Genomic DNA, 21,217 nt, shown 5'->3' on the forward strand with positions numbered 1-21,217 from the left:
GAAGGATAGCTATCTCCGCTTGTTGAAAGTCTTTAGCAGATAGATTCGTCCCATTTTTCTTGAGAGATTCTGTAGTGGCTGTCAGTAATTCTTGAAAAGTCAGAAATTTCCTTGGATCGGGCATGGACAAACAATGTGCAGTATTAGTCAGACCACAGAATGTGGAGTTTCTTAGTTCTTCACTGTCAACAAGAGAGGATGGGGGTGTAACCGGCCACTGATCAGATGAGAGACTAAGGAATGGGGGCCCTGTATTCCAACGACTTTGTGGCCCTAGTTCTGCCAGCCTTTTCCCTCGGGTGATATCATCTGCCGGGTTCCTATCCGAAGGCACATAGCGCCATTCACAGTGGCTGGTAAGGTCCTGAATCTCTGTCACCCTTGTACCAACGAAAACCTTGAATCGACAGGATTCGGATCTAATCCAGGTCAAAACCGTGGTGGCATCAGTCCAAATGAAAACTTGTCGAATAGGCAAAGTCAATTCCTTCTGAAGAGTCTTGGCCACTTGCGCACCTGTCAGGGCCGCACATAGTTCTAGACGAGGGATTGACAGCCGTTTCTTTGGAGCCACTCTGGATCTGGCCACTATGAATGTGATCTCCACTTCTCCCTGCCGGTCTTCTGTTCGAAGATATGCGACCGACCCATAAGCTGACTCAGACGCGTCACAGAAGATATGGATATCTCGCTGGCTGGAAAGAGCATCCTTTGGTGCAGTACAGTAGCATCTGGGTAGGACTATCTTTTGCAAGTCACTGAGTTCCTCTGTCCATCTGTTCCATGCATTCACCAAATCTTCAGGTAACTTGGGATCATCCCAATCTCTTCTTTTATCCCATAATCGCTGCACAATCATCTTTGCACGTGTGGTGTACGGGATGATGTAGCCAAGAGGATCATATTGACTGGCGAGCACTTTATATATATTGCGCATAGTAACTTCTTGGCATTTTACAGCACAGAGCTTATAAGACAAAGTATCATTCTGACAGTTCCACTGCAATCCAAGCACTGATTCACAGTTTGAGGCATTACCCTTGGCAATCCATTGCTCAGCACTGCCCGATCTGGATGCCGCTGGTAAGTGACTGATGGTGGAAGGCGCATTACTGGCCCATTGCCTGAGTTCGAATCCTCCATCTGCTAAGTTACTCTGCAACTGGTCTACCATGAGCCTTGCTTCATCTACAGAAGGCAGACTTTGCAGGTAATTGTCAACATAAAATGCCTTCAGTACAGCATCCTGTAACTTTCCACCTGACTGACAACTTTCCAAGATATGCTTCTGTAAGGCAAAGGCGGCGCAACATGGGCTACTAGTGGTTCCAAAGGGGAGAACTTGCCATTCATAGACTCTGGGCTGCACTTCTCTTTCTTGCTCTCTCCATAAGAAACGGAGAAGGGGTCGATCTTCAGCAAGGAGTCTTATCTGGTGGAACATTCCTTTAATGTCGCTACTGATGGCGATAGAATGTTCTCTAAATCTTAGTAGCACCGCCAGTAAGGAGGAAGTCAGTGTAGGTCCTGGATGCAACAGTTCATTGAGGTTGTTTCCTTGAAACCTGAATGAACAGTTGAAGACCACTCGATGTTTCCCGTTATGTTCAACCATATGGTGTGGGATATACCAACTTACTGGAGTGTCTTCTGCTCCTGACTGTAGTTCAACAATGTAACCTGCCTCCTCCAGTCGTTTAATCTCAGCCCGGTAGATAGCTGCTTGCTCCGGAGACTTACCGAGACGACGCTCTAGGCTTCTTAGATGAGGCATTACTGCTGTCTTAGGTGCATGAAGTGAGGGCATATTTTGAACTCTGAGCAGTGGGGTAGCATATCGCTGAATCCCATCGACTTTAACTCTGACAGTTTTTTGCTCCAGTAGTTTTAATGACTGCTGGTCTTGTACTGATCTAGTACTCATCTTCTCATCCCTCCAAGGAAGGACATCCATCTGCCAGAGTCGTTCAACTTGTTCATGCAGAGTAACAGAAGGTGACAAACTTGTGAACAGACATTGTTGCTCTGTGAGGCGATGATGTAGAGCCTGAACTGGTCCTTGCAAAGTCCACCCCAGGAGAGTTCTAATCACTGCTGGTCCTCCTGGTGGGCCCAAACGAACTGGTTCTACTGGAGTAATTAGATGAGGGTAGTCCGATCCAATGAGCAAAACTGGATGACCAGCTTTAATCTCTTGGAGGGGCAGTCCTTTAAGGTGACGGTACCTTTTCCGTAAAGCCTTAACAGGATGACAGTGCACTCCCAGCCCCAGCTCTGGCGCAGTGAAAGCTCCGCTAATTGGATATACCTTGTCTGGCTGACAGGCTGGTGAAAGGTTGAAGGATACAGCCGCCCCATGCAGGACCTTTAACTCTTGTCTGACTGTGCGCAGGGGTAAGTCCTCCGGCTTACCTCTCAATTTCAGCTGGCTAGCCGCAGTGTGCAGTAAAATGCTCCTTTCGGAGCCATCATCAAGAATGGCGTAAGCTTTCATGGATCGATCTCCATTTCTCAGAATGACTTTACATATTTTCAACAGTACCTTCCTACTTCCTGGGGGCTTGTCAATGAATAACACATCCTTGGCGGCCTCACCCCTGATAGGGTTAGCAGATGGGTCCTCTCCATCTATGGTTTTCTCCCTACCCCGTGCATTAACTTCATGAAGAACAAGTAAGTGACGCCCATTACATGCTTTACAGCGCATCTTAAGATTACACTCTGCTGATCTATGGCCCCGTCCACAGCGCCAACATCTCTTGTTGCCCTTAATCCAATTTTGCCTCTGAAATTTGGAGAGTTGAGAGAAATTGTCGCAGTTATTCAAAGAGTGTTTGTTATTATCACAGTAAGGGCAATAAGGGTTTGCCAGGGTGGTCTTAACTGTGACAAATGATGGAGGTGCTGAAGGGTATTTCTCAGTGCCGAGCAGAACTTCTGTCCCTTTGTGGAATGATTTTACCTTCCTTGGTGGTTCCCAAGATGACTTGAATGAGTACCCTCTACCAGAGTGGCTTGCATATCTTGTGGAATCTTCTTGCACTTGGATTTCATATTCTAACCAGTCTGAGAAGTCAAGGAGGGTAGGAATCTTTATACCTAATGGATAGATGAATCTTCTGAAACTGCTCTGCAGATCATGTGGCAATTTAGTCAGAAGTCTGGACACATGAGATCCACATTTCAATTCTACTTTTCCAGGCTTACCTAATTGTCGCAACATTCCCACCAAGGATCTCACCCTCAGAGCATACATTCGGAAGGTTTTGCTATCTCCAGTGTTGATGCTTGGTCCCTCCATCAATTCCACTATGCGCTGCAACGCCATCTGATGTGGCTGGCCATACTGCTTATTGAGGGCACCCATGGTTTTGGAGTAAGGATGTCTTGAACTGCTGTAAGATTCAGCAATTAGCTGAGCTTCTTCAAGCTTGAGATGTTCTAGCAGAATATGGAATTTGAAGCGCTCTGTGGAATCGATTGGCAGAATGTTTTCCAAAGCAATCTTAAGGCGTGCAAACTCTCTAGGGTTTGGATGAATCAGGTCAGGAATGGTAGGAGTAGGTCCACGATATACTCTTTCAACCGATGAACTTGGAGAGTGGTGATGACTTCTACCCCTTGATGATAGCTCGTACCGTGGCCTGAACGAAGCTTGTGGAGAGGGAGATCGGACATGACTTGTTCGAACCATGTTGACTTCAGGTCTTCCATCTTGACCTCTATTAATCTGTCTGTCAACTGGTGGGCTGGTGTTAGCCTTTTGGTGCCTGGATGAGCGCAGGTGTAGGTTTCTCATGCCATCATCAACAGAAGAGGAATAGCTTTCGTGACTGCTTGAATCCTCTGAGCTTTCCGAACTTTCCGTTGTTCTACTATATTGCAATGCTTCATGAGATGCCTGGGCATGCTTTACATTTGATACCTGCTCAATTCCTCTTGGCCTTCGTGGGGCTGGTACTGGGTTAGGGCGGTCTCGGGTCTTTGACCGACCAGATACAGGAAGTGGAGATAATATCTCAGGAAGTTGCGACTGCTGATTTTTCCAACTTAGCAATTGTTTCACCTCATCTCCTAATTGAGACATCTGTGACGTAAACTTACTGTTGGCCTGCTTAAGATCATCTCTCTCATCATTCAGCTGCTGAACCGTGGCAATCAGGTCTCGGTGGAGTTTCCTTAAATCAGCATTTTCCTCCCGCAGGGCATCCATTTGCTGGTCCCACTGATCCGTTACATACCACTGTTGCGGAAGATGATAATCACTTTGATGTGCTGTTGCCTGTGGGGTGTCCATCCTGACATCCTCGTCGACAGAGGCAGCACAAGAAGATTTATGAGAATAGTTAGGTGGTGATAAGGATCTATGTAGGTTATACCCAGTCAAATCATAATCCTGCAAACGTGCTGGGAAAGATGACTGTCTTCTGGGCCGCACAACAGGGACTTCAGCTGAAATCTGCTTCTCCATAACTGTGGGAAACTCTGGCTCCGGCTCGAAGGACCATAATAAAAACTGTTGAAAATCAATCAGTTTGCGGTTGCCAGTGGGGGACTAGTTCACCACAGATGTCCGGTTAGAGACATGAAGAAGCAGCATGAAAGTTCTTTGTAGCTTTATTTTCTCCACAATAATCCCATACAGCTTCAATCAAGGTTTAGCACGTAAGTGCAAATGATTACATGCGTAGTTCCATGAGTATGTGTGGTCTAAACAAAACATACAAGATAATAATCAATATAACAGAAACACAATTCAATAACAAGATAAATACATACAATATGATGTAGCAGAAATGCTTCCATGAACCATTAGCAACATCATGTGAATACGTGAACACAAATCAAATCACTACTTCTGTGTGAAGTATCCTTAAACAAGGAATATATAAACAAACACAATCAAACAGTTAACATAAGTTAAATACATAAACCAACTTACTTTCTTAGCATATACGCACACATCAAATGGCAAGAAAGCATCAAGTCCGTTTGCTACATTCACTCTATGCAGAGCCATTTAATATCAAGGCTAATCAATGCCACCTGCTGGAGATGGGCGGAGCCTAGTGTCTTTCCATTGCTGCTTTGACAGCGTGCTCTGACATTGGCTGATTGCTAGAACAAGTCTCACAGACACAAATCCAAATACATTTACAATGGGCCTTTTTAACAGTCACTGTGCCTTTAATTTTTTTTTGTGGCCATATAGCGGGGCTTGGAGTCAAAAGGTTGAGAACCACTGCTCTGTGGTTTTGATTGGAAAACCGTAATCAACTCACGCACAATGTAAAAGTGTCCCTCAACACTGTTGGAACAAAACACAGCAACACATACATTTGTAGTCAACAAATCTAAAAGTCCAGACAGAATTAACATCAGTACATAGTCTCCATGACCATGGGATAAAGGGTCTGTTTGCTGGTACGGGGTGTGACCAGAGATGAACGAAGGTGCTGTGATAGTTGTAAGCTCCTTTTGCTCTTGTTAGTCATCTGGCTTTTTGAGTACATCTGGCAAAAGTAAGTGATTGTGGAAAAAAATATTTGCCGGTATTTGGACGAGACCAGGTTGTAAAGGATGGGATTGATCACAGAACTCACATAGAAAAGTACATTTGTCACCATGTAGAAGTAATGGTAGAAATCATAAAGTGCACTGTGGGGGGAAACAAAACCAAGGTTACAAAATTGGCAAATTATTTTAAAAGCAAATATAATTTTTTGCAGATATAGTTATATGCAAATGCAAAACTCACTTTGTCCACTCTGTTACATAGCAGTACATCAGTCGGCGACAGTGATAAGGAAACCAACATAAAACAAAAGCAAAAACAATCCCACCTGATAACAGAGAAAAAAACATATGGCAATGAACTATTGAAACCAAGAAATTAAAGGTTTTACCCCTGACTAAAATGTGTACTCACATGAAATGAAAATGACAATTGGGTAGCAAAACATATACTATAATATTATTAATTATACAACAGTTCTGGCCCTGATATCTGACTGGAGAGTTGATATCCACTTTATTTTGCAACACGGAGGTAAGCTATTTTTGTGAATAGGCCAATATGAGATTTCCAATTCATTAGCCGCTATAGGTAGGCTAACTAGAAGAATAACAAAGAAGTGCACTAAATGGTAAAGCTATTTACGCTACAAAACCAATGTTTATAATTACGACAGTACATTCAAAAGAAATACCAGTTTGCAATATCAAGCAACATAACAAGCTTTTTGTACAGCTAAGATGACACCAGAACTCTCGCACGTTGAAGTTACAAATGGCCGCTCTTAGTGGATAGAGTGCAACAGTGTCTGCCCACTTTTTCAGCAGCCTTGGTTATGAAAGTATTTTTTTCCTTTGGGACTTTTGGATCACAACATTACAAACTCTGATATGAAGAAAAAAGTATTTGAAAATCAGACAAAAAGACAAAGGTAAAAGACAATCCCATGAAGCACTGCAAATTAAAAAGGACAGATTTAATGATTGTGTTTATAGAAAAAAATCTCTGATTGGTTTAAATGAGGAACATATTGAATTTAGGCTTTTTTTTACATAATGATGTTTTATTAACAAAGTTCAAGAGGAGCATGTTCAAATAATTAACCTAAATAACATGGGAGGAGCTCATTCTGTTAATCAACTCAATTAGCATCAGATACAGAAGACTGACCTCTGTTCTAAGACAGTTTTCCAGCATTCCTCCAAGAACCAATGAGGTTTATTCTCATTATGATATGACGCTTTTCCACTGCATGGTATAGTACGGCACAGTTCGGTACGGCACACTTTGGCGCTTTTCCACTGCATGGTACGGTACGGCTCGGTTCGGTTCACTTTGTGGCGCTTTTCCACTGCATGGTACGGTACGGCTCGGTTCGGTTCACTTTGTGGCGCTTTTCCACTGCATGGTACGATGCGGTATGGCTCGCTTCGGCTCGCTTTAAATGGTACCACCTCTGTTGAGGTAACAAGCATACCGTACCGATACTAAAATGTGACTTGAAAACACTGCAGATCACTGATTGGTCAGACTGAATCGTCACTACCAGCGTCATTGTATTTGTGACGCGAGACATCAAACCCGCTAGATTTAAATAGCCAGTAACAGCCACCGCTGTAGCACCTGTTTTTAAACTACTTTCTTGACGAAAAAAAAAGAAATCCCCTCGATAGGCTTAGGCTCCATTGTTCCTGTTTTGTGCGTTTAAAATGTGGCGCGTTTACGATGATCATGTGGCGCGTTTACGATGATCTGGTCATGGCAGTAATGGCGGCGCAATTATAACGATCAGTCTATAATCCCACCCACTTTGAAGCGGTATTAACTGCAGTGGAAAAGCAAACCGAGCTAAAGCGAACCGAGCCACGCCGTGCCTTGCCGTGCCGTGCCGAACCGAGCCGAACCGTACCATGCAGTGGAAAAGCGCCATTACGCAGCACGTTTGAGCTTCAGCAAGAACCAATGGGGTTTATTTTCGTGTGTTACGCAGCAAGTTTGAGCTTCTGCAAGAACCAATGACATTTATTCTCATGTGTTACACAGCACGTTTGATTTTCACCAAGAACCAATGAGGTTTATTCTCGTGTGTTACGCAGCACGTTTCAGCATCCGCAAGAACCAATGAGGTTCATTCTCTTGTGTTACGCAGCACATTTGAATTTCCGCAAGAGGTTTGTTCTCGCGCATCAAGCAGGTTCGGTTGAGCTTATTTTTTAATGTTCGCTGATCATTTATGTGAATTATATGTGAATAAATGCCTAAATTCAATCTGTTCATCATACAAAGCAATTGAGTCTCTTCAGAAAAGTTTGACTAAACCGCTCAATTCATATCATTTTTTTAGCAATCTCTTTATGTAGCCTTAAAGTGTCAGTTGCATAGGGGTCTATGGTGGGATAAAAAGCTCGCCGATTTCATCAAAAAGATCTTCTTGTGTTCCAAAGATGAATGAAAGCATGCTTCAAAACAAGCATAAAAGGTATTGAGAGCATCAGGAAGAGATGGATTGGCAATTCAGTGTCTCTACTGCTGTAGTCTGTGATGGCCTTGATGCCCGCCCACATGCTCTGGGGTAGAAAAAATGACCCTGTATCTTTACAGCAAATGCAGCTTTGGCTTTTTTAATGCCTGCTGTCAATTTACCGCTCTGAGCGTGACTGCATCACCAGACCTGAACGCAGAGTCCCAGGCTCTCAGAAGAGATCTGACCTCAGGATTCAGCCAAGGTTTCTGGTGGAGGTAACATCATTCACACACTTACTAATATAGCTGGTGACAGATGATGCATATTCATCCAAATACATGTCCCAGAGTTCGTTGTTGCTTCCTTGAAAATCTGCCAGTCAGTATAAGCAAGGCAATCCTGGAATACAGATGCAGCATCATGCTGCCACACAGTAATTGTCCTTTGTGTTGGTTTCATTGTCTTCAGCACAAGGCTTTAGGAAGGGACAAGCACAATGAAAATATGATCAGAGAGTCTGAGGTGGGGGCGGGGGAGCGGGGGTAGCTCTGTATAACTCCGCATCTGTTTGTGTACACCTGGTGTGTTATCTCCTCGGGTCACGACGGTGACATGCTGGTAAAACCCAGGTGTTGTATCCGTCAAATTGACGTTATAAAAGTCTCCCACAATCACAAAAAATGCCTCAAGGTGTTTATTTTGGAAAGAGCAGATGCTATCATGTACCTCGCTGAACACCAGTGTTGGTCAAGTTACTTGAAAATAGTAATTAGTTACTGATTACTGATTACTTCTCCAAGAAAGTAATCCAGTTACTTTACTGATTACTTATTTTCAAAAGTAATTAGTTACTTTACTAGTTACTTTACTAGTTACTTAAAAACATGATGCACAACCTGAATATGCTATAAAAGCAGACCTTTCAGCCTAATTCTATTCTTTCTGCATATTCCATCATCTAAAATTGAATCAAATTAAACATTCTCTTTTTTAAAACTTGTTTAATTAGTTTCAATATTTTAACTTTATGCACATTGCATCAACCAAAAATTTAATTAAATGCAACAGTCTCAGACTTGAAGAAAAATGTTGAACATTTAACCAATTTCTGCAGTCCACCATATTTTAACGAAATACACAAAGTCCTTCTTCTGTTAACTTATATTTCTGCATATTCCAGCATATAAAATGCCAATATTTTTTTGTAAAATCCTCTATTCGATTAGATTAAAATAAAATACAGCAATAAACTAATTAAAATGAAAGTCTCTCATTACTGTATTCCAAATTATTAACAGTTACGTCTTTTAACATTAAAGAGCAGATTCGTTTTGTTTTTGTAAATAGTCAGACATGTTTTTACCATTTCATTGAGTTTTCCTTTGTAGAAAGCTTTTGTTTAAAGTGAATTTCGTTTTGTATAAATTGTATCTTAATTTTAATAAATATTGCATCAACCAATTGCATGTAGCCTATTTAATAAATAAAAAGCAAATATAGCAGACAATATAATAACCGTGACATTGAGGCGGTAGCGCGCCGCGTTCACTTGCATTGCATTGTTAAAAGCCTTTCTTTAAAGTGAATTTCGTTTTGTATAAATTCAATTCTTTTAGTAACTTATTTTAATAAATGTTTCATCAACCATTTGCATGTATTTAACGAATACAAGGCAAATATAGCAGACAATAACCGTGACATGGAGGAGCCGGCGCGCCACGTTCACTTTCACTTTCATTGTTAACTAGAGCGCGCACCTCATAAATGAATGAAACTCAGCGTAGGCCTATGTCTCATGATACATTAGCATTAAATATCTTTGCTGCATCCTTTCTAGAACAGACTAGGGCTTTCTCGCGGCTCGCATCAGCATTTACGGATGATGAGTTTTGTGATGCGGTTGCGGATTAAATAAATAATACCCCATTCGCGCAGCTCTATCGATAACAACATTGAACACTAGGCTACACAAATAGTATTTTTTTATTTTATTTAGGCGATTAATTTTCCATAGTGACATATGGTGCCGGATCCAATAAAAAAGGTTCAGTATCCAACGTCGGGCGTGTTCCGGCTCAAATTAAGCCACGACTCACGAGACAGTCTAACGAAACAAAATCACAGTAACGCAGTAACGCAGCCTCCTTACGGGGAAGTAACAGTAATCTAATTACTGTTTTTGCAATTGTAATCCCTTACTTTACTCGTTACTTGAAAAAAGTAATGGGATTACAGTAACGCGTTACTTCTAACGCGTTACTGCCCATCACTGCTGAACACCTCTAGCTTTAGCGTTTAGTGGAATGCAGACAGCTACAATATACACCGCAGTATACCTCTGTGTTAAATAGTGTGGCCGGCATTTGATAAATGTTCAACTGCTTCAGAGCAGTGGCTGCTAATGATAGATTAATTACCAACCGTTGTTGAGAAATACTCAGAGTTTTTTCCCGATAGATAATTCTGATCGGCTCTGAAAAGCATGCCCTTAATCTGAAAGGCTGAGTCCGGTATGTTGCTGTTCAGCAACGTTTCATTCAGTAAAAGTACACAGCAGTTCCTCATCTTCTGGTGTACACTCATATGCATCCGCAATAAGTCAGTTTTATTGTCCAGTGCATGAACTTTGGCTAGAAAGAGTATTGGAATCGCTGGTCTGTTGCGGTTAGCTTTTAGCTTAGCTAGTAGGCCAGCTCAATGGCCCCTCTTTTGCTTCCGTGTGCATCGCTTCCCTTTGCCTCTCAGCCGCTGTGTGTTGCTCCACCATTCCGCTAACCTCAGTAGTCTCAGTAGTCTAACGCCATATTTGGGATTTTTATCAAAGACTTTTATCAAAGACTTTGTCGTGTGCTGATTGCAGCAGCAAAAAAATGTGACAGAACACAGAACGGATTTAAACATAAAATGGACCTACTTGTCCACCTGCTCTGCTTGGAGCAGAAGCATCAGGACTTTTCAGGACTTTTCTGAGAGTGCCTCACCATCTTCCATGATCTCTCCCTGCGTGTGTGTGTGTGTGTGTGTGTGTTTGGACTAGCTTAAATGAGCAGTGTAAGGCATGCCTTAAGATTGGAGTGGGGGCTATTGAATTGTGTATCTGCGTTCACCGTCAGCCTCGCTGAGGAGGACATCACCAACCCCACTCTGGACCCAGACCCGCCTCCCACACCTTGCATGGAACCTATGCCAGAGCCAATCGTGGACATGGAGCCTGAGCATGCCACGATGCCTATGACCCAGCTGACATCAAAGCATATCATTACCTCGGAGCCTGAGCCTAACGAAGAATCTGATCAGGTTTGTGAACCGGCAACAACCTCTGTGCTAGTGGGTGTGCTCGTGGAGTATGAGGGAATGGAAGGAAGCCCCACCCACACTCCCGCTGCTGAGTGTCAGCTACATCCAAGTCTCCTGTGTCAATGATGGTCCCACCCAGCTTCCCTCTCCTGCTTCCTCTACCTACAGTAAGCCAGACAGTCCTTCAGCCCTGCCTCTGTTGACTTCCTTCAGTCCCTTGGCAGCTCATCTGTTGGCCCCGCCCTGCAACTTGGATCTACCTCGGGTCTTCCGGTCTCCGTCTCCACCTCAGTCCACCAGCACCCTGACTCCACCTTGGCCACTTGTCACTGCGGCTCCACATTGGCCACCAAGACCTACGGTGTTGCCCGGTCTCTGTGTCTCCTCGGCTCCACCTGGGTCTCCAAATCTCCTTGCTCCACCATGGGTAGTCAGATCGCTGACTTCACCCTTTACCGGTTCCTCCTTGGGCCTTCATCTTGGCTGTACTCTAAGTCATCATTTGGATCCTCCCTCCATCTCCTCCCTGGCTCCTCCCTCCATTATCTCCACCATGCTGTTCCCCTATGCAAGCTCCTCCCATCTTCTGTCTGTTTCTGACTCTGCGCCCTCCTCCAGAGCCCCCACCCTCCCTCCGCTGGACTATGTTATTAGTTTTGGCTCGAGTAAGCACCTTCTTGGGGAGCAGGCAGCAGGAGATACCAGGGCCACCAGACACAAAACCTTGAGCTACTAACAAACATCAGACACTTTCAGTTAAAGAGTAGTTAAACTCTATAATTACTAAACATTTAGGTAAAGTCATGTATTTATTTTACTTACGTAGGACTTTGACGCTATGGCGTAGGGAACGCTCACGGTTTGTCTCTGTTGTGACATCTGAAGGCGTTGAACAGTGTAAGTCATGATGGGTCATTCTCTGGAGCTTATGTCCAATCAGGGCATTCATCACAGCGATCACCAGCATTGGCACAACAAAAGAGAGAAGGGCATTGACCTGTAAGGAAAAACAATTATAGTGAAATAGGAACTATTCAAAATGTGAGGACGGAAACATTAAGGTTAAGCCATAAAGCCACTCATTAAGAAACCACAATTAGATCCAAATAACCTAGCAAATTACAGACCCATTTCAAATCTTCCATTTATGTCTAAAATACTAGAAAAAGTTGTGTCCGCTCAACTGTGCTCTTTCTTGCAAGAAAACGATATCTATGAAAAATTTCAGTCAGGATTCAGGCCACATCATAGCACAGAAACTGCGCTGGTTAAAATTACAAATGATTTACTTTTAGCTTCTGACCAAGGCTGTATCTCAATACTAGTTTTACTCGATCTTAGTGCTGCGTTCAACACTATAGATCACACAATACTCTTAGATTGACTTGAAAATTACACTGGTGTTCAGGGACAGGCATTAAGCTGGTTTAGATCGTACCTATCAGACCGTTACCATTTTGTCCATTTAAATGGGGAAAAATCAAAGATAACGTCAGTAAATTATGGAGTGCCGCAGGGATCTGTATTAGGCCCTCTGCTATTCTCAATTTATATGCTGCCACTTGGTAATATTATAAGAAAACATGGAATAAGTTTCCACTGTTATGCTGATGACACTCAATTATATATTTCATCAAGACCAGATGATAACACTAAATTATCTAAAATGACAGAGTGCGTTAAAGATATAAAATATTGGATGACGTGTAATTTTCTTCTATTAAATTCAGATAAAACGGAGGTATTACTGATTGGTCCAAAAAACTGCCCACAAAACCTCTTACAATACAACCTTAATCTAGATGGATGTCCTGTTACTTTATCCTCTACAGTAAAAGACCTGGGTGTTATACTAGACCGCAACTTGTCTTTTGAAAATCATATTTCAAATGTCACAAGAACAGCCTTTTTCCACCTTAGAAACTTTGCTAAGCTACGTAATATGCTATCAGTTTCTGATGCAGAAAAGTTAGTTCATGCATTCATGACCTCGAGACTAGATTACTGTAATGCTCTATTAGCTGGTTGTCCTGCATCCTCAATAAACAAGCTACAGTTAGTCCAAAATGCAGCTGCTAGAGTTCTTACTAGGTCAAGAAAATATGATCATATAACACCAATTTTATCATCTCTACACTGGTTACCTATTAAGTTCCGTATCAATTAAGTATTGTTACTGACCTATAAAGCCCTAAATGGTTTAGCTCCTGTGTATTTAAGAGATCTTCTATCGCCATATAATCCATCGCGCTCTTTAAGATCGCTAAATTCGAGGCTTCTGGTCGTACCTAGGATAACTAAGTCCACTAAAGGAGGGAGGGCGTTTTCACATCTAGCTCCTAAACTCTGGAATAGCCTTCCTGATATTGTACGAGGTTCAGACTCGCTCTCCCAGTTTAAAACTAGATTAAAGACGCATCTCTTTAGCCAAGCATTCACATGATGCATCTCATACCTTTTATACTACAGTTAAATCAGATCAAATGCATTCATATTATGAACAGCAGCTACGCTAATTATTTCCCATCTGCCTTTTTTGTTGTTATCTCGGGACGCCAAATAGAGTTCGTCAGCTCCAGTTATGTATCCAGCCTCTCATGGAGACTTCAGATGCCCCAACGCCTGTGAGACGACTCGACGCCTGTGAAGAGACGACCCAACGCCGGCGATATGTTATGCCCTAAATTTTATGATTAACTAACTGTATTTTTGTATGTATATTTTTGAAATGCATTTTCTGTAAAGCTGCTTTGAAACAATATGTATTGTGAAAAGCGCTATACAAATAAACTTGAATTGAATTGAATTGAATAAAGATTATTTCCCAAGGGAGATAAATCCTTTCCCTGGCCCTAATAGTTTCTACACACCTGAACCAAAGTAAAACAAAAAACCTATCTATGGTTTGGTCAATTAGTGCAGTCTCATTTTGCTCTATTTTGTCTGCTTGGCTCTTTACTGTGTCTGATTTGATTGATTGATTGATTGATTGATTCATTCATTGATTGATTCATTGATTCATTCATTCATTCATTCATTCATTCATTCATTCGCTCTGAGGTTTAAGGTTTCCTCTTATACTTCCTCCCTCCCTATACAAATACAGGGTGATTTACTGTAGAGCATTTTTAGCAGCTAGTATTCTGAAATGAGCTTGCATGTGAAAAATATATGTTCAGTATACACATATGTTGTTATATCTAAAGAGACATTTTAATAGAGCTGCTTTTTTTTTTTTTTTTTTGCTCAGCAGATTCAATTCAAGCTGTTTAAGTTAAATCCCAAGTGACAGTTTTGAGGGCTCATGGTACTGTCTTTGGCATGCCATGCAGCAGCCTTCTATGTATCACTAACTCTCTCAGACATTATGGTCATGTTAACTACTTTATACTCGGGGCTTTACTGGATCATCTGTCATTGTAGACTTGATCAGATAAATCAAACCTGACATATAGACAAATGGCAAAGAGATCAATTGAAATCTACTATGTTTAATGTAAATAAATAATAACATATCTGCCTCCAAGTAAAAGGCTAAACTGTAATTAAAAAATATATATTTCTAATTATTTATGTTGCCATTATTTGTTATGATAGCAGCACTCAAGCTGACATAAGTTATAACTCAACAAAACCTCATGTTCTCCAGCATGATTTGAGAGAGATCTAGGGCCACTTGCGCTTTAGTAGAATCAATAACATTTGACCATCTGTACAAAAGAGTTCACATGACAAGTGTTACAAATTTGTTTAATTGCAAATAATGCAAAATCCTAAATATTTATTCTTTATTTAATATTATTCTGAATAATATTATTCTGAACTGTTCAGTTTATTTCTAGGTTTAAATGAAAAATAAATTCCATATTTTATCATTGTATTGATTGACCATATTACTTTCATGGCATTTACATGGCACTCCAGGTACCAAGATGTAAAAAAATCTGATATTGCCAATAGCTACAATGGACTACAAATGTACAGTTAGACCCCCATGAAAGTAATTGTATCAGACTGCTAATAATCTTTCTACTGTATTGTTCGTGCCATTTAAAGTAGCACCGACACAAATGTAATGAACTAATATGGGCCATTCAGGGTGAAATAGCTTTATGCCCACCTGTAGAACAGTTTTGGCGGTGTTGTTGGAGGCTACGGTGGTGCAGATGCTCTCTTCACCTACGTAAATTTGCCCCATTGTCAAAAGCATCGGTGAGGCGAGAATGAGCGACGCGCACCAGAGCGCGCAGATGAGTCTCCTTGTGCGCCCGCGGGACATCTGACTCTTGGCTTTGAACGGGTGGCACAGCGCCATGTAACGCTCCACGCTCAGACTCACAATGTTGAACGCCGTCGCGTACGAGCAGCCGTCCCGCAGAAAGTAATAGCCCCTGCAAGCCACCTCACCGAAAGCCCACGGATGGTGAACCCAGATGAAGTTGTACAGCTCCACCGGCATACACAGCACCAGAATGAGCAGGTCCGACACCGCGAGACTGGCGAGGTGATAATGGACGGTCCCTTGGAGATGTTTGATGGATCTCCTCTGGAGGGATATGTAGAGGGTCATGGTGTTGCCGATTAAACCGACTGCAAACAGCACAGCGTAGATCAACGTCACGAGCACTTTGGAATAAATATCCGTGTTCACATCCAAATCATCCACCGGCGGGGAATCTGTCCGGTTGTCCAGAACACGATTAGTCCAAAGTTTTGTCATCAGATTCGTTTCATTTGATGTCATTTCTCAAACCGCTTGGCATAAAACACTGAATAATTGCGTCCGTTTTGAATGTGAAGCTGCGATGAGCATCACTGCTTTATATGGAATAGGGGCGCGCGGGACTCCCTCGCCTGCTGACGTGTGAATAAAAAAAAAACATGTTTATTATTTACCTATTATGACACTCAACGACATAACACACATTTAAAATCGTTTTACTAATGTCAGTGCATATAACTAAATATTTAACCAAGTGGATTTTTTGTTCAATGCACAAGTGATTTACAAAATACTTATATTTTATAATTATAATTTATACAATAACATTTAAATAATAATCATTATTAAATCTTAATATAAATATTAATTATATATAAAAATATATTAAATATTCTGTTAAATTATAAAACATTAAACAAATCAGTAAATACATAGGCTATATTAACTTAGTAATAATAAAAAAAATTAGTATTTAATTATTAGGCTATAATAATTTTATTTTACAGAACAGTATAATAATACTAATATTTATGGATGTTGCATTCAATGTTAAACCATAAAGCTCTAGAGCTTAAAAGAAGACCTTAAAGCTTATTTTTCTTTGATGACTGATCAAAATCTCAATACCTGTGCACATAGTGTGTGACAACATGCCTTGCTATAGGTCATCGTGTTAAACCAACTGTATCTTTCTGAGCAATAATTATGGAAATGTTCTAAAAAATAAAATTGCAGACGATTTTATAGAATGTAGTGTACAGAATTAGCCATATAAGAAAAAATATTGGTCAAAAAAGTGTAACAGCTCCTCCAGTAATGTTGACAATATAGGCATAAAACACGTTCAGTGATTTCGTTACACAGTTACCCACTGATCTATGCATGTGGGGCATCTTGTCTTGCTGCCTCCTCCATGTGTCATGTGATTCTTTTGCATAGGGATATTGTTACTGCCAATAGGACTGCACCTCTGGCATTAAACCCGTCTGAAACTGTACGCTTGACTAGACAAACCATGTGCTGATGGTGTAAAAGAGTTTCTTTGAGATTTGAATCAACGCAGCATTTTCACGTTCAAAACTGGGCTTAAATTATTTAACACCAGTGGTGTTGCTTAACTTCAGGGCTTGCCAAAGACAATTTCAGTTTCTCCTTGTCTACATTTAAACAACCACCCTATTCTGCTCTTTTTTCAGTTGCATTTCTAATACTCAGCTGACAAATAAGTATTGTTTTTTATGCACTGAGCTTGTAGTATGACTACAGGCTGCAGACTTAAGCATGCACATCACACATAATATTATTTTCAACTCAAATTTGACTAATTTAGAGGAATATTCCAGGTTCAATACAAGTTTAGCTCAGCACTTGTGACATGTTGACTACCGTCGATTGCTACTGGTAGTGCTATTGGTAGTTAAAAGAGATGGAACATCTCATAAAATAAGATATTTTGAGAAATATCTATAATGACAGTCCATTGACCATTGACTGTCATTCTATACACAAATTTTAGACTTATATAACTTTTTTATTTATTTATTTATTATATATATATTTTATGTTCCATCGATGAAATAGTAGTTTTTATGACAGATTTCTTTTGGGGTGAACAATTTTTTTGTGTGTGGCTAAATACAATTAATGAAATACATTAATTGGTTGAGAGATAAAGTACAGGAAAACATTTGAGGATTTGCTGTGGCTTGTCATGGGGAAAAAAAACTTTGTTACAAGTACAGCTGTATGCAATGCATGCATCAATGATGTTGTAAAGGTTATTTAGCTGAAGTAAACGTGTTATGAGAAATCTGTCAGAAATTGTCAAGTGTAACAGATAGACATAATATATAATTGCATAATAAAGGACAAGAGATCAGGAGAAATGAGAAATGTAAGTTTATTTTCCTGGTTTCTATTGTTTATCTTTTATCTTGATTCAGTTTGTATTTCTGTTCTTGTCTTGAAACCACACATTATGAACTCCCTGCTCATCTGCTATGTTCTTCCTGCTTCAATGGATTAATAAAGTGGTCAAATGGAATTGTACTACTGGACTCTGTTCTTACAGACACCCCTGCTGGAATCAAGCCAGACATTTCCTCTTTAAGCCTAACCTCCCTTTCACAGACAGACGGATAAATAGACACATTACTGATGAAAGGCTGAAAGAACCTCATATACTTTGATCTCCTGAGATACGTACAATAGAGAGACACTCTCAAAAAAGCTGTCACTGGGGCTGCACCCTTTCAAAAGCTACACCTTTTTACCTAAAGAGTGCTTATTTGTACCGTAAATGATCAGTGTAGTAGAGTCTAGAGGTACAAATCGTACATATTATAACCTTTTTAATGGGTACGGTCCCAGTGACAGTGACAGTGCACATACAGGCATCTGTCTTAGCCACAGAGTGAAGATGAGGGAAAGCTTCTTTACCTTCTATCTTTCCTTGCGTTTGTTTCCTCTCCCCCACTTCCTTCCCTTTATTCTTCCTATCCCTCCGTTCACTCAGAATGATTATATAAAAATATAATATTCTGTGTCATGGCAATTGAATTATGTTTGGTATTATTTGAAATGTCTCAGTGCTCACCGGTACCAGTCTCACGTCCATAGAAATAGACCAAAGGTAATACAAGTTAGAGTTTAGAGATACTTAGCATACTGCAGAGCGTGTGCACTTATAGGGTCTCCATCCAAATTACCCTGTTCCTCAATGGGGTGTGAACTCTTCAGGTCTATGATTCTACTGAATGCAAGTTCCAGTTGTTATTTCCAGTGCTGGGTAGTAACTGATTACATGTAATCTGGATTATGTAATAAGACTCCCAAAATTAAGAACTTGTAATTAGATAATTTTAATTTTAAAATACTCGTAATCAGACTACTACGAATTAACGTATTTAATTAATTACTGTACATGATTACATGTTCCCTTTTGATACGGCTCACTCACATTGGGTACATTTCTAATGCTTATGGTAAAAACTTTTCCCAGAATACTGAAGCCTCATTGGTTCACGTCTGTGCACCTGCGCCTCGGGCGGGGACGTCTATTTAAGTTGCACTGAAAGCCATTTTCATCAGAATTTTCTCTTTCAAGTGCGAGGATCATCTCGCTGACTCTGAAGAGAAGAAAGAAGCCTTCTGCTCGGCACCGAGAACAAGCCTCAAGCAGTGGATTTACAGCGCCTTGACAGCTGCAGCTGATTCAGCACTTCTCCCCTGTGGCCATCCGGCGAATATTTAAGAGCACATTTTTTACATCTAAAAGGCTGCACTCATGGAGACCAGCTGCTCTCAGTGCAAGAGCATGAGTCTCACACTGATGCGTTCACTATCTTTTCTTTAAAGATAGTGATTCCGTCTCGCACACTCTCCCGTTTTCTTCCCCTCTCGAGCAAAGACGGAAGAAACAACGAAGCCACGGTGCAGAGCAACGGACTGCAGTGAGCTCACGTCGGCCCAGCGCCCACGTGCCTCACTCTCCTTTCAACGTATCGAATCACCAGTGCTCTTCACCAGTGAAGACTGGCATGCGAGCGGCATGGCTTCTTTTTGTTGACAGTGTGTCTTTGGCTGCTTCTGAGGCAGAGGACTGGCCAAACCTTGACGATTTTCGTGCTTCTCCGTGCCATGGATAAGAGAGGTCCTGACCCGGCAATGACCAAACTGGTGGTCCTCGAGTGGCACCTTTGGTTAAATTTTATGGAGATCAAGGACGCTGACAAGACAGCCCTCCTCAACTCCCCAGTCTCTCCCTCTGGCCTATTTGGTTCTGCAGTGGATGGCTGAGCGTTGTACAGCAGCCCAGAAGTCATCGCAGGTGATACTCTACTTCCTGCCGAAGCGGGTCAGTTCTTCCACCCTACACTAATAATCAAATAAAGCCACTCACTCCAGTTTGCTCGCACATACCTCCACCCCTCTTACCCGCTTCAGGGATGTGATTCACACGTCGGTTTCGTTCAAAGGGAACTGTGGAGGAAGTTTCCATGGCCCATAGTGAGTCAGGCTTTCACAGCCGCTACTTTCTCGTTCCAAAGAAGGATGGCAGCATCATACCCATCCTTGATTTGAGATGTCTGAACTGTGCTCTGATAATATGGCCGTTGAAAATGTAAAAATTAAAACAAATCCTCTTGCTGGTTGATTGTTTTTTATCAGTGGATCAGAAAGATGCATACTTTCATATCCAGATATCATACCCCTCATTACAGACCATTCTTGAGATTTGCGTTCCAGTGGGTGGCTTACCAACCTACAGTCCTACCATTCGGACTGTCCCTAGCTCCGCACTCCGCACTCCGCACTTGCTCCTTAGCCATGTAAGAAAAAATGATGTGGATGTCGAAGATCTCAAAAATGAAGTTTTTTACAGCATAGCAGTGGCAAGGTACACGAAACACCTTGGGTTCACCGGCGTCAGAATGAACCCAGAACATCCAAATCTCAAACCCTTTATTCTGTTACAGTCCACCACTCTCAATGTAAATTAAGTTGCCCCCATTGTAACAGCTGTGGTCTGTATGTTAATGAAGCCGAGACAACCATTCCCATTCCACAATCGACTACCATTTGTTCAGGATGCAATCAACCCAAATGGTCAACTCCCAATGCAAATGAAATCAGAACAGCAAAAGGTCTAGGTGATACAATCCATCTGAAGTGATCACATCTTTGATCTTCTGTCAAAACAGAACGGTCAAATGTTTAAGGTGACAACCTATTTGAAGTCCCTGTAATCAAAATGGTTGTTGGTTGCCCTCTGTGACACTATTTACATATTACTGAGATTGAATGTAATTGTCTCTATATGATAATTAAACTCTTTTAAGTGAAGGAACATTTTGATATATATATATATTGGAGTGGAAGTTGTTGGGAACAGACCATAATTTCTTATAGCCACTTGGAAAGTCTGGGGTTCAGGATCAATCTAAGCAAGAGCTTACTGTCCCCAAGTCAACACATCTCGTTCCAGCCCAAATGCGGGCCTGGATTTTGCAGGAGCGCTTCCAGAAGGAAAGTAGTTGTGACGGAAGCATTCAAGACAGGTTGGGGCGCCCCATGCGATGGCTGGCCAGCCTTCGGCTCCTGGACAGAGCTAATGGCGAACTGGCACATCAACTGCCTAGAGATGATGGCAGTGCTTCTGGCTTAAGAGAGTTCCAGTTAGAGATCAAGGGGTACCATGTCCTAAGGATGCATTAGC

At 41.4% G+C, this 21,217-nt stretch overlaps 1 protein-coding gene across 2 annotated transcripts; it reads right to left on the minus strand.

The window, feature by feature from the left end:
• Positions 1–3,881: 3,881 nt before the first annotated feature.
• Positions 3,882–16,072, minus strand: LOC307012011 (neurotensin receptor type 1-like). 2 transcript variants are annotated; one of them, XM_079638174.1, is made up of 5 exons: positions 15,397–16,047; positions 12,099–12,273; positions 5,759–5,843; positions 5,604–5,658; positions 5,182–5,513 (listed from the first exon to the last, which is right to left on the minus strand). In XM_079638174.1, exons 1-5 carry the CDS (start codon positions 16,018–16,020, stop codon positions 5,379–5,381), a joined length of 1,074 nt encoding a protein of 357 aa, XP_079494300.1. In that variant the 5' UTR covers positions 16,021–16,047; the 3' UTR covers positions 5,182–5,378. The 2 variants fall into 2 exon arrangements, with proteins under 2 accessions (XP_079494299.1, XP_079494300.1); XM_079638173.1 differs by having other exon boundaries at positions 3,882–5,658; positions 15,397–16,072.
• Positions 16,073–21,217: the final 5,145 nt, after the last annotated feature.

The sequence above is a fragment of the Phoxinus phoxinus genome, assembly GCF_949152265.1.
Source record: "Phoxinus phoxinus genome assembly, chromosome: 15".
Taxonomy (NCBI): Eukaryota; Metazoa; Chordata; class Actinopteri; order Cypriniformes; family Leuciscidae; genus Phoxinus; species Phoxinus phoxinus.

Coding starts and splice junctions, on each gene's coding strand:
- LOC307012011 (XM_079638173.1), bottom strand. CDS start 16,020: ATGACATCAAATGAAACGAATCTGATGACAAAACTTTGGACTAATCGT. Junction 12,274..15,396: donor CCGCCAAAACTGTTCTACAG/GTGGGCATAAAG, acceptor TTTTCCTTACAG/GTCAATGCCCTTCTCTCTTT. Junction 5,844..12,098: donor CCATAGCGTCAAAGTCCTAC/GTAAGTAAAATA, acceptor CTCTGTTATCAG/GTGGGATTGTTTTTGCTTTT.